Source organism: Oncorhynchus mykiss, chromosome 11 (genome assembly GCF_057628025.1).
Source record: "Oncorhynchus mykiss isolate SJ-2025 chromosome 11, ASM5762802v1, whole genome shotgun sequence".
NCBI lineage: Eukaryota > Metazoa > Chordata > Actinopteri > Salmoniformes > Salmonidae > Oncorhynchus > Oncorhynchus mykiss.
The window spans coordinates 9,494,253-9,507,175 of record NC_143032.1 but is presented as its reverse complement, the minus strand read 5'-3'; the positions used below and the strand labels follow the sequence as shown (position 1 = coordinate 9,507,175).

Here is a 12,923-nt window from a genome sequence, read left to right as displayed (position 1 = left end):
CCCGGTCCCGGTCCTAGCTGGCTGCTTATAACGTTAACTTTGGGCAACAGGGTTTAGTAGCTGGCTAGCTATTTATTTTCATAAATAAAGACCCAAACGGTGTTCCATACCACATTGAAATACATCAGCTTTACAAGTGTAGAGCGCCTGTTTTGGGGCGAAAATGATCAATATTGTTAGTGAACAAACTACCGTAGAATATTCTCGCATGAGTGCGTGTCTAATTCTACACGTTTTCAAGTTGTAAAAACGTTGTTGTAGTTGAGCATGTCTCAATTGACATGCATAGTAGTATGAGGTGACAATTCGCACCTTTTAATAAAGGTCACAAAAGAGGGAGTACCTCGTCTCACACTGACACTAAAGAAATCGATTATCGAAAAAAACAACCCCCCCCCCCCCCAACAAGCCTCCCACCACACCCATCTCCAAAACACACACCCCACACCTATCACCCCCCTCTGCCCAGGTAAAGATCAGTAGCTATGCCAATAGTCCCATAGTCTCAACATGATCACATATTCTCACCTCTAACTGAACAATTACAATTGCAATGCAGCCACGGAGGTAGACTAAAAACAAGCATTTGAATGGTAATTCTTGGGCCAGTTTGGTCCAGTATGTGAAAGCATTGCTAACAGGTGCTGACTATACACAGCATTTACATGTCCAGCCATTGTAGCCAATTGTAATGTCACATAAGGTGCCTGGATACAGCCTTTAGCCGTAGTATATACCACAAACCCCCGAGTTGCCTTACTGCTATTATAAACTGATTACCAAAGTAATTAGAAACAGTAAACATGTACCTGTGGTATAAGGTGCTATACACCATGGCTTTCAGCCATTTTTTTCATTTCATAGGCAGACATGTTTGGAGAACCTGGCAACTGTTAATAGCTCTACACTGAACCACACGGAATGCTTCGACCAGGATTTTTGGTAATGTCATTTTGTTGCCTGATCTGTCACTCTTGCAAAGGGGAAACAAGGCCTGGTTGTACAAATAAAGCATGTCTTATCAGAGCAAACACTGACTCGATACTTGGTTTTAGGTTGGACCTCGACAACTTGTGCAGTATTAAGAGGGCAGCAGGTGCTGCAATATTCCAATTATTTCAGAGTGGAAAGGTAGGCTAAGATTTCAGCAGCCATTTGCATTCTTGGCTGATTTGTATTCATCCCAAAGCGGTCCATGTAAAGTAAATGGAGACTAACTGTACTACAGCTGCATATTATTCACTCTATCTAGATCAGTAAGTCATTTTTAAAGTGTTAAGTTGTAATAGAAATATGTCTTTATTGAAAAGATTGTATTGACATTGGACCCAAAAATCAGTCGATGTCGACTACAGTACACAATATTGCCATAAACCCCCGAGTTGCCTTATTGCTATTATAAACTGGTTACAAAAGTAATTAGAAACAGTAAACAAGTACCTGTGGTATAAGGTGTGATATACGACAGCTTTCAGCCAATCAGCATTCAGGGCTCCAACAACCCGGTTTATAATAAGTATATCTCCCTTCATTGGTGCAGCAAAACCAAACGTTCACACAATCCGATTTTAACCTTTTAACAATCAAATAAAGTTCTACCCACAAACTGCTGAGAATAGATTGGCTTCAGTCACATTTGCCATAACATGCAGTTACATTTGTCTGTGTTGTTTTGGGCATCTACAAAGGATGCTAAATTAAAGTAAAATTAAAATAGCCCTATGATTTATATACTAAATGCATTTAGAATAAAAAAGCATTTAGGATACATCTTCTATTCACTTGCCCCCCCCCCCCCCCCCAACAAGCCTCCCACCACACCCATCCCCCAAAACACACACCCCACACCTATCACACCCCACACCTATCACCTCCCTCTTCTCATTATCACATATTCTCACCACTAACTGAACAATTACAATTGCAATGCAGCCACGGAGGTAGACTAAAAACAAGCATTTGAATGGTAATTCTTGGGCCAGTTTGGTCCAGTATGTGAAAGCATTGCTACCAGGTGCTTGACTATACACAGCATTTACATGTCCAGCCATTGTAGCCAATTGTCTCCAAGTTGAACTACAAAAATCTGTATTTGAGAAGGGATAAAGGCTCAGGTAGAAAGTGATCAGTGTGTTTTGAGTTGTGCTAACTGCATTGTCAACAGCATGCTGTGAGAAACATATAGATTCATGCTTCAATTTCCACTTTTAAGCCAAATAACACAGATGCATATAGATTAAATAATGGAGTGATAATCACATCTAACCAGGTGGAGTTGTCCCCTGACCCAGGTCTATGTCCTATGTCTGGGCAAAACTAGGGAGAATAAAACATAGTCTTTAGGCTACATACTAGTCAACACATTTCTGCAGATTAAATAAATACATCTACAGCATTTCTACCACCATTGCTACACACATTTCTGTAGCCTTTCTCTACAATTCAAGCATAATGCACCACCAGCAGCCTTGATCACATTAACTGTTGAGGTCACTATTGCCTTGAGGCTACCTCCACAACAATGGGACAGCTCTGAAGAGACACTTTATGGCAGGGATGTGAGAGTATGAACATTCTGATCCAAGCCGGAATGGTAAACATGTTTGACATGTGTTATAAATTAGGCTTACACATAGAATTGATATGACTCTATGATTGAAATTTCAAATATAGAGCTAACAAATTAAAATATAAGAGAAGCAGACTGAGCAGAAAACTGTTCCCATTAAACTTCAACACATTAATCAAAGGTTGTCTTTTCAAAGTGAAGAGAGGATAACATATGGGATACACGTACAGTTGCAAATATTACAAAATACTGTGACCATTAAGTGTCCACTCATTGTGTTACTTCCAATTAAAGAAACTTTTAAACTCATATGTTTTAAAATATAAAATAGTGATGATTTAATGGATATCTGATATATATGTTGGACAATGACTAATAAATTGCACCAAAATAAATCAAACATTAAATAGTTTTTCTGAGAAAAAAAATGTTGTTTTTTGCTGCTTATTTTGCTTCCTAGAATTACTAGTTCAAGAAATACATTAAAACTTGTGATTAAATTACAAAAATGTAATTTCTCCTCAACAGACCTTTCAAGGGGCGCGGCCTCAATACCGATACCTGAATGGAAGACTTGATGATTGGCTGAGACCTGACCCACACCTTGCCCTATAAACAATGACCCCCAGATTCGATGGACAGTATAATATTTTTCGAAGCAGGGGAAAGCGATATTACTACTACAACTTCGGTGTTTTCCAGCAGTCGGTAGTTAGTTGATGCTAGCTAGCTACACCAAGAAGCGTTCAAACGTCTGGAAGGTTGGCTACAGCATCCTTACTTTAGGGGGTCTTTTTGGGCATCATTGAAAAGTTTGGACATTTCTTGCTTGCAAAGAAGAGGGACTGTGGAAGCGATGGCAGATTGGAAGCTACCAGTGAGCTACAATCCATCCTACCATGCTTTTGCCTATGGTCTCATGTACCAAACAGGGCCTGAGCAAAATCATCCCAACTTCTCCGGCTGGGCAGAGGCCGTGTACAACTCTGGGGTCAGCGGCGGCTACCACCAGCAAGCTCAGCATCAATCCCCACCCAGGAATCCCGAACACAACATTGGTAATGGCAATTCCCACTACCCAGGCCCTGTCATGTATCTCGGCGACCCTCAGAGCCATACTCCGAGTGGAGGCCTTTTCATTCACCACAACCGGACTCCGTTTGATCAACCGCCGAAGGAGATCGAGCAGCCAGGTAACTACACTCAAAGAGATCCAGTGTTGCACAGATCACCAGGTAAATAACGTTAGCTAGCCATTTAGTTGTTTTGCGCAATATGGTTGAGAGCAGGTCTCTTACCGTGTATATACGGCCTACAGTACTCTAGGTAGTTTGTGCTGCATTGCTTGTTGTTTGGGGTTTTAGACTGGGTTTCTGTACAGCACTTTGAGATATCAGCTGATGTAAGAAGGGCTTTATAAATTTGATTTTGAATTGTCTATGAAGCAGACTGTTAGGTCGACATAGTGGTAGTTATTATACTTGCATTTGCTGGGTCTCTGGCGAAAGTTGCGATCTCCCTCTCAAACAAGGTCCAGGTGTTAGTGTCCGACGCCATCTTGCTAACTACATGTTTGTGCTTGTGAACCGCCAAAAGTGTCCACTCTTAACCTTTAGTCAGACTGCATGGACAATGGCGCCACCCGGTGGAACTGTTCAAATTCAACCAAGCCAAAATGCAGACTTTATGTACCGACAAGTGTAAATAACTTTCTCCTATTTTCTCGCGCAGATTCTTGGACTTCTGAGAAAATCTATCCCCAAACCAACCCTGCCACCTGGGTGAAAAGGGAGTTGGAAGAGGAGATGGAAAGTGGAAGCCCAAATGGTAGTGAGCTTGTCTCCAGCTCCTATCCAGAGAACACAAGCGTACAAATTCTGGGGAGTGAGGACAACGCCCCACCGTCTTTGCCCTTGCCTCTCCCAGAGAAAGCGGACAAGGACACCCCCAAACAAAAAGCTCGGACTGCTTTTTCAACAGGCCAGATGGATGCCCTGACCCATCGGTTTAACATGCAGAGGTACCTCTCCCCTGCCGAGATGAAGGCCCTGGCTGGACTGACGGGGCTAACTTACAAACAGGTGAGTTGATTGATTAGCCTACTGTTATGAGCGTATCCCACTCTTCACCATTGTGTCAAATCATACATTTAGCTGGTATTTACTTCAAATGTTGACTAATTATATGCATGTCTTGTAGGTAAAAACTTGGTTCCAGAATCGCAGGATGAAACTGAAAAGGCACCAGAAAGACAACGGTTGGGAATCTGCTGGGTATCCAAACCCTGGCTACCCTAACATGCCACCACGCCCTCAGGTGAGCACAATTATAATGCTGTGTAAAACTGCACAACAGACATGTTCTTTTCCTAGTTGATATGTTTGGTTATGTTGTACAATACTACATTTATCTTAAACTACAGTTATTGCTCCAGTAGTTGTCTAGCTTGTGCCCCCTGTTGGTTGGTAACAGGGGCAATAGGCTTGGACATAGTGTCTTTAAAGGCAGGGTGAAATATCTCTACACACATCAGTGCTTTAGCTTCATGCTGACTGTATGGTGATATTAACCACCATCTCTTTCTAGTTTCAGGGAGAAGCCCAAACACAGATTCTGGATCATCACTCCAACACTCAACAGTTCCAAGAGGCCATGTTCAAGAAGAGCCCCCAGCAGAACCTGCCTTACTACACAGGTGGATACCCTCAGCCATCCTCCTCTCCCTCCCAGGCCCCTGCGAGGCCCCATGGCAACTGGCCCCTGCCACCAGCCATGAACCACTAATGGCTTCTACAGCACAGTAAGGGGCTACAACATGGACAGTGTAAAACACGACTCCAGCATCAGGTGACGACAGGAGCCCTACTCAACCCAACAGCTCCATGCGCCCCTGTTTCACAATGCTAGCCAATAATCCACAGGGGAATGTCTCAGTGGTAAATCGACTGTTATTTTTTCTAAATGTGTGGTTGTTTGGAAGGATTAAGGTTGAGATTCAGACACAGGTTATTCTCAAATAATGCAGTGTTGGCTAATTATATCAATCCATCTTAATAATTTGTAGGTCTGTTTGGACTTTTATCCCATATTCATATGTTTTATCTCATTGTTGCCTTATTTTTAAAAAAATACCTTTCCAGAGTATTTAATATCGTTGAAGAGTTCATTGCTCCTTTTGCTTTTTTACACTCAACTCTGACAAAGTTTTTCACTGTCTGTGTTGGAAGAAGTGGCAGGCTTTTTTTTTTTTTTTTTTAAGCCATCACTTTTTTTTAAATTTTTTTAAATTTTTTTTAAGCTACACATCTGAACGTGTGACCTTTCTCTTTTTTACTTTTTTGAATTTTACCCCTTTTTCTCCCATATGCTTTGTTTTTGTTTTTTGGATCATAAACCCTGTTGGTTTACAGTCCACCTGTAATGAAATGATGTGGCCATGTTGGTGGGATTTACTTGTCTTTGTCTTTACACGGGGCAGTTTTCTTTCATAGGCAGACTTGTTTGGAGAACCCACCAACTGTTAAAAGCTCTACACGGAACGCTTCGACCAGGATTGTTGGTAATGTCATCTTGTTGCCTGATCTGTCACTCTTGCAAAGGGGGAACAATGACTGGTTGTACAAATAAAGCATGTCTTATCAGAGCAAACACTGACTCGATACTTGGTTTGTGTGTGTGTGTGTATATATCTTGTATTACTCGCTATATCTATCTCATTGTAATAGAACTGATCCTTCTGCCAAACCGCAAGCCTGCGTCACACTGACACATTCACGTCATACACTTTCATCCCCTTCTAGAGCCATTAACATAATTCCATGCATCCCCTTTCAGCCTTTGTGGCAGCCTGTCTGACATCTATATTTATTTTCCCCCCGCAGGAGGTCTGTACACAGCCCTCTTAGTCATTTCCAAATGCGTCTTTCCCCACTTCCTTGAGGCGATCATTGGCCTGTATGTGATTGGCTAAGCAAACACCCTTTTCACTTTGTTATTATTTGTTATAAATATTTATTATTTTATTGTGTTACTTTAGTTCATTTGGTCAAATTTTTGTTAACTCTTTCTTGAACTGCACTGTTGGTTAAGGGTTTGTAAGTAAACATTTCACGGTAAGATCTACACTTGTTGTATTCGGTGCATGTGACAAATAAAGTTTGGTTTGATTTAGCGGATGAAGTAGGTGAGCACCACCGAGATGCAGGCGCATAACAAGAGGATGATGCTACACAGGGTGTAATGCTCGCAGCCCCACATGGTGGCGAATACGTAGTACAGCTCCACTGAGATGGCACTGAGGGAGGTTAGGGCAATACGTCAGAGATACAGAATATACACTCTTTATGTTTGGGTGTTGTTCAGCGCTCTGTGACAAATTACTTTGAGCTAGCTACTAAAATCCCGATCAGAAATAGATTGCCCTGACATAGAGAAAGGGGGAGGGAGAGAAATTATTAGAAACAAGGCTATACACAATAGATGTATTGTCTGGGTGTTGTTCAGCGTTCTGTGAAAAATTACTGAGCTACTAAAAGGCCAGACCACAAATAAAATGTGATCGATTCGTTTATACATAACAAGGGAGCTGGAGGAGGGATGGAAGGTTAGGTGGCAGGAAGGGAGGGAGTGAATGAAGGAAGGATGAAAAGGGTGGTAGCAAGGAGAGATGGGTAGAGAGAGGGAAGAAGGGAGAGAAGAGGAGGGAGGGAGGGGGAAGAGGGCAGAGTCAGGTGCAAGCAGAGATGGAGAGCAGAGAGAGGCTTTAGGTTAATTGAAACTGAACAGTTCAAGACACTAGACACATCCTGCTGAAAATACACACATACTGTGTACATTTTTTATTGTAATTGAAACTCTACAAGAATTGACAAAAATACATGAAATGTACAATATATGGAACATTTACGAAATGTATGGCATGATTCATAAAATCAAATCGATCCCGTCACCTGAGAAGAGTCAGGAGGAAATTCCAGGCCCTGGCCATGTATCTGTGTGTAGAGGAGGATGTTCCAGACCAGGCTCTGGCCATGTATCTGTGTGTAGAGGAGGATGTTCCAGACCAGGCCCTGGCCATGTATCTGTGTGTAGAGGAGGATGTTCCAGACCAGGCCCTGGCCATGTATCTGTGTGTAGAGGAGGATGTTCCAGACCAGGCCCTGGCCATGTATCTGTGTGTTGAGGAGGATATTCCAGACCAGGCTCTGGCCATGTATCTGTGTGTAGAGGAGGATGTTCCAGACCAGGCGCTGGCCATGTATCTGTGTGTAGAGGAGGATGTTCCAGACCAGGCGCTGGCCATGTATCTGTGTGTAGAGGAGGATATTCCAGACCAGGCTCTGGCCATGTATCTGTGTGTAGAGGAGGATATCCCAGACCAGGCTCTGGCCATGTATCTGTGTGTAGAGGAGGATATTCCAGACCAGGCTCTGGTCATGTATCTGTGTGTAGAGGAGGATATTCCAGACCAGGTTCTGGCCATGTATCTGTGTGTAGAGAGTATATTCCAGACCAGGCTCTGGCCATGTATCTGTGTGTAGAAGCTACAGGAGCAGTATCCTGGCACACAACTCGGCAATGCGTACAGCATGATGGCCGCCGAGTTGATAGCACCATGACGATGCACGTTAAACATTCCCTGCAGCGCCCTGATGATCCCTACAGCAACAACAGAAAACCCAAACATATGGCAGCAGATCCACAAGGTCTGCCATGAGAGGTGACTGTATAGTTTCCTTAAGGAAAAGAACCTTTAGTAAATCCGCTTACTCTGTGAGAGCTTCCCATGTCTGGAATACACTGCCATCAGACATACATAACTACACCACATATATCACACTTTCACAAAATGCTTGAAGACATGTCTAAAGGTCAATCAGATTTGTGAACATAATCTCTAGCTGTGTAAGGACCAACTTTGTTGGTTTCGGGATCCCCTTGCTTATAGCTCACTTTAGCCCATGTCACCTGTGGTATGAGACACAGGACCAATGTGCAATAGCCTATCATCCTGCAGACTTCTTGCTGTGTAGGATGCCCCATTTCAGCCATTACGAGCCCTGTTGAAAATTAATAGAGTTTCAATTTATTAAGAATACAGTACCGCAAGAGTTGAACAGGTCAAGGGTCAAAAATACTAGAAGCATATTCAGGGATTACAGCACACTATTGCAAAACATTAGCATTTCACCATAAGTAAATATACCCAATTTGTGGGAAGTTTATGGAAGGCTACCTGACAGTTTGACCCAAGTTAAACAATTTAAAGGCAATGCTGCCAAATACTAATTGCGTGTATGTAAACTTCTGACCCACTGGGAATGTGATGAAATAAATAAAAGTTGAAATGAATAATTCTCTCTACTATTGTTCTGACATTTCACATTCTTAAAATAAAGTGCTGATCCTAACTAACTCAAACTTACTTTGAATAAATATCAGGAATTGTGAAAAACTGAGTTTAAATGTATTTGGCTAAGATGTATGTAAACTTCCCACTTCAACTGTACATCGAGGAACTAGCTATCTAGTGCATCAACTAGCTCTAGAACGTACTTATTTTTACGCTACCAAACCTGTCTCTCTTCTGGATTCCTCAGATTCCAGGCCCAATAATACTTACTCGACTCCTCTCTCCTCCTCACCGTTGTCCTGCGGGGATTAATCTAAACATTGGTAAAAAAAAAATATTTTGGTTCGATTGTGCTACTTCCATTATATAGGAATCCAGATATGTCTCATACTTTTAAAGACACATGAATCGAAGGAGACCGAAACCTCACCTTAAAAAATACAAATAACGACGGCTGACTTTTTCGGAGTGGGCGGGGTGAAGAAGCAAAAAACACAACTCCAATACAGAGTTTCAAAACTTGTCCTTGCCACCTCGTTAATCTATCTTCAAAGGATTATTCATTAACCCCTCATATTTGACCATTTAAATAATATATCATATTTTGAGTGTGCATATTCACTGTTGTAATGTGTACTGAGCTATAATAAGAACCGTCCTGTGTTTATTTTTTAATTATTTTTAATTTTATCCTTTTTTTTTTTTTAAAGTTTTTTTAAATTAACAGTAACATACAAAACATAACAGCCAGAGTGATTCCACAAAGAAATGAGAAAAAAACGAATCCACATATCAATTCAAATACAGACATGTAGCGAATACATTTTTTTACATTTTGTTTTGTATACGTTTTAATGACTCTAAATAGTACTCCACATCAGATCTAAAAAAAAAATAGAAAATTGGCTTTTTCTTCATAAATTTTGATTTGTGTAAGAAAGAGATTTATGACATACGTTCAATTGTGAAATCAGTGTAGTAGAATAATATGTCAAACTTAGAAATGTCAATGGTTGTATGCAATTTGAGGCCAAGATATAGTTTTACATCAGTCCAGAACAATTCACTATATAAACAATGACAGAATAAGTGTTCAATAGATTCCGTTTCTAGTTTAAAAAAAACTGCATTCACTGGTAACATCAGGTATATACTTAGAAATCAATTACTCGGATAGAATCTATGGATAATCTGAAAGGAGATCTCCTTTACTTTATTGGTCACCATAAATGTGTGTGGAGTGAGCCAAGCACGGCTCCAGTTTACATCAAACGATGAAGGCTAACAAAATATCGCAGAGGGAATAGACTTCCTATAGAAAATATCCCTTAATAAACAATTGTTGAATTTCGTATCGAGTAGACCAATGCCATTTACCTGGATATCACCTACAATCGGAGATATTCCTAAATATACATTATTCTGAATAAACGTTTTTTTTTTATCCCACTAGGTATAGCTTTAATAGCAGTGTCATATTCCTCGCTTAAAACCTCAAAGTTGTATCTTTCCATAAATTATCTCCACGTAAATAGGTTCCCACTAATATTAACTAATTGTCTGGACAAGGATAATGTTTTTCGAGAACCATTTATGGTAAAATAACATGTTTTTTTCTATGTAATATCTACCCATTGTTCCATATAAAACATGTATGAGGTGAAAAGTTGTGTTTATAGAACAACGCCGAGCACATTAAAGCCTGCTTGTGAAAAGCTGCCAGTTTCACAGGAAGTTTACCAACAATATATGGACATTGTAGTAAAAAAAATGAAGCTCTTCGAACTTCTGAAAAACAAAATGAGGTATAATATTCCAGAAACTATGAGGATTTTTTAATGTACCTTTTAATCCAATTGATTTTTGATATCTGATTGAATAGAGTGAAGTCTAAGACATTTAGACCGCCGTCACAAACCCTGTTGGTGATAACATCTCTTTTTTTTTAATCTTATGTGGCTTGTTTTTCCATATGAAGATGTACAATAGCCTATCTAAGATACAGCAAGTGGATTTGGGAATGTCAATAGATTATTTTTTTTTAAAGATAGGATGCACGAGATAGCCCCTCAGCTTTGGATAAAAGCACCCTTCCTTGAAGAGTTAAATCCCTCCCTAACCATGAGATTTTTTTTGACAGATTCAGTTAGAAGGTTCAAATTAAGATCATTCACAACCTTCAGATTTTTGGTGATCTTTACAGCGAGGTAGGTTACAGTATCTTTTTCAGAGATGTTACATTCTGCTGGATTGAAAGCTCCTTTCAGAACAAACATCTCACATTTGGAAAGATTTAATACCAAACCTGAGATTTTGGAGAACTGCTTCACGATATCCAATGCTAATCTAGCTTGTGACACATTTTTCAAAAAAGTGAGGTTATCAATTATCATGATTTAAGAGATCCTTGTGTGGTTTAGGTATAAGAGTAATAACCCCTTGCTTCAAAGAGGCAGGTAGTTCTCCCTTCTTTAAAGCCTCCTTAAAGGTTTCAAGTAAAAATGGTGCTCTTTCTTCAGAGAAGGTTCAGAGGTTAATCCATCACAACCTGGAGATCTGTTATTTTTTTAACTGAGCAATCCCGTACTGGATGTCCATGATGGATAAATCTTGTCAACAAGACCGATTGAATTCTTCACTAACCGAATTAACCTTCTCTATAGAATCAAGGAGATCCTTAGAGTCACCCAAATTGCTATCTAAGGAGTAAAGATTCTCATACAATTTAGTGGTAAAGTCTGATAACAACTCTCTATCCTCAGTGCTAACCCCATTAATCTTAAATTTCCGAAGTATGTTGAGTTCCCCTCTCCTCTTTTCCAAATTAAAAAAAAGTATCTACTGTTCTTTTCACCTTTTTCAAGCCATTGTTTTCTGGATCTTATGAAAGCTCCTCTAGCCTTTTCCTCATTCAATGTATCTAGTTGATTCTGTAAATCATTCAATTTAGCTTTCTCGTTAAGATCAAGATGCTCAATCTCTGTGATATCCGCATTTGTCTTAGAGAGTTCAGCTACCTCACATCTCCTTCTTAAAGCAAGCCGTTTTCCATAAGTAATACAGGCTGAGCGGATTTTAAATTTCAGCAGTTCCCAATATTGACCAAATTCTGCATTAGATGTAGCTAAAATCCAGTAAACAGAAATTAGAATCTTAATCACATTTTTTTAATCATCATGCAATAACAATGAGTTATTTAATTTCCAATAACCACCCGAGTATTTCTTACCATCATTGCTGCACATTCTTACAGTCAACCATTTGACTTTATGATCCGTCAGGACTGCAGGCAATATTTTTACCTCTACAGTGTTGGGCTCAAGACTAGAGGTTATCACCCACAAATCAATTCTTGATTGTAGAGAACAATCTCTATTACTTCATGTGTATCGTCTCTCTCCAGGGTTTTTAACTCTCCATATGTCAATTAAGTCCGGGTTTTGACAGAAATTTACGAACTTGTTCACACCAATGTTAGGCCTATGAGGCAATCAATCAGTCTCATTAGAATAAACCATATTAAAATCTCAACCAGCTATAATCTGACTGGACAGATATTTTCTCAAAATACTTTTAAGAGTTTCTTCAATTTCCTCTAGAAGTAAGTTATTTGGAGGACTAGAACATCCTATACATATACATTACACAACACAAATAATCTGTCCATGTGGTTGATGACCGCTACTAGCCAATGTCCATTGGAATCCATTTGAGTAAACAAAACAATATATTTGGAATTGTGTGCTAAAATTGCAATCCCAGTTGAATGATTAGTCCCGTGGGCCCAAAAATTACAATGCCCCACTGATTTTTCCAATAATTATAGTCCTCTTTGCATTAATGTGTTTTTTGAACGAATACAAGATCTGCGTTGCAGTCCTTGACAAAACAAACAAAAATGCTTTTCTCTTCACGGGTGTTTATTAAATAACTGATATTACTCTCGAATGGATTGCCCTTAATCTCGCTAACCAATCAAATATGATTATTAACTTTCTGTCA

The 12,923-nt window shown here is 39.9% G+C and overlaps 1 protein-coding gene across 2 annotated transcripts; it reads left to right on the top strand.

Annotated features, from left to right (window-relative positions):
- The first annotated feature begins 206 nt into the window (after positions 1-206).
- On the top strand, positions 207-6,217 carry LOC110535236 (uncharacterized). 2 transcript variants are annotated; one of them, XM_021620115.3, is made up of 4 exons: positions 207-3,762; positions 4,301-4,650; positions 4,769-4,885; positions 5,156-6,217. In XM_021620115.3, the coding sequence occupies exons 1-4, from the start codon at positions 3,426-3,428 to the stop codon at positions 5,351-5,353; spliced, it is 1,002 nt and encodes a 333-aa protein (XP_021475790.2). In that variant the 5' UTR covers positions 207-3,425; the 3' UTR covers positions 5,354-6,217. The 2 variants fall into 2 exon arrangements, with proteins under 2 accessions (XP_021475790.2, XP_021475789.2); XM_021620114.3 differs by having other exon boundaries at positions 213-3,804.
- Positions 6,218-12,923: the final 6,706 nt, after the last annotated feature.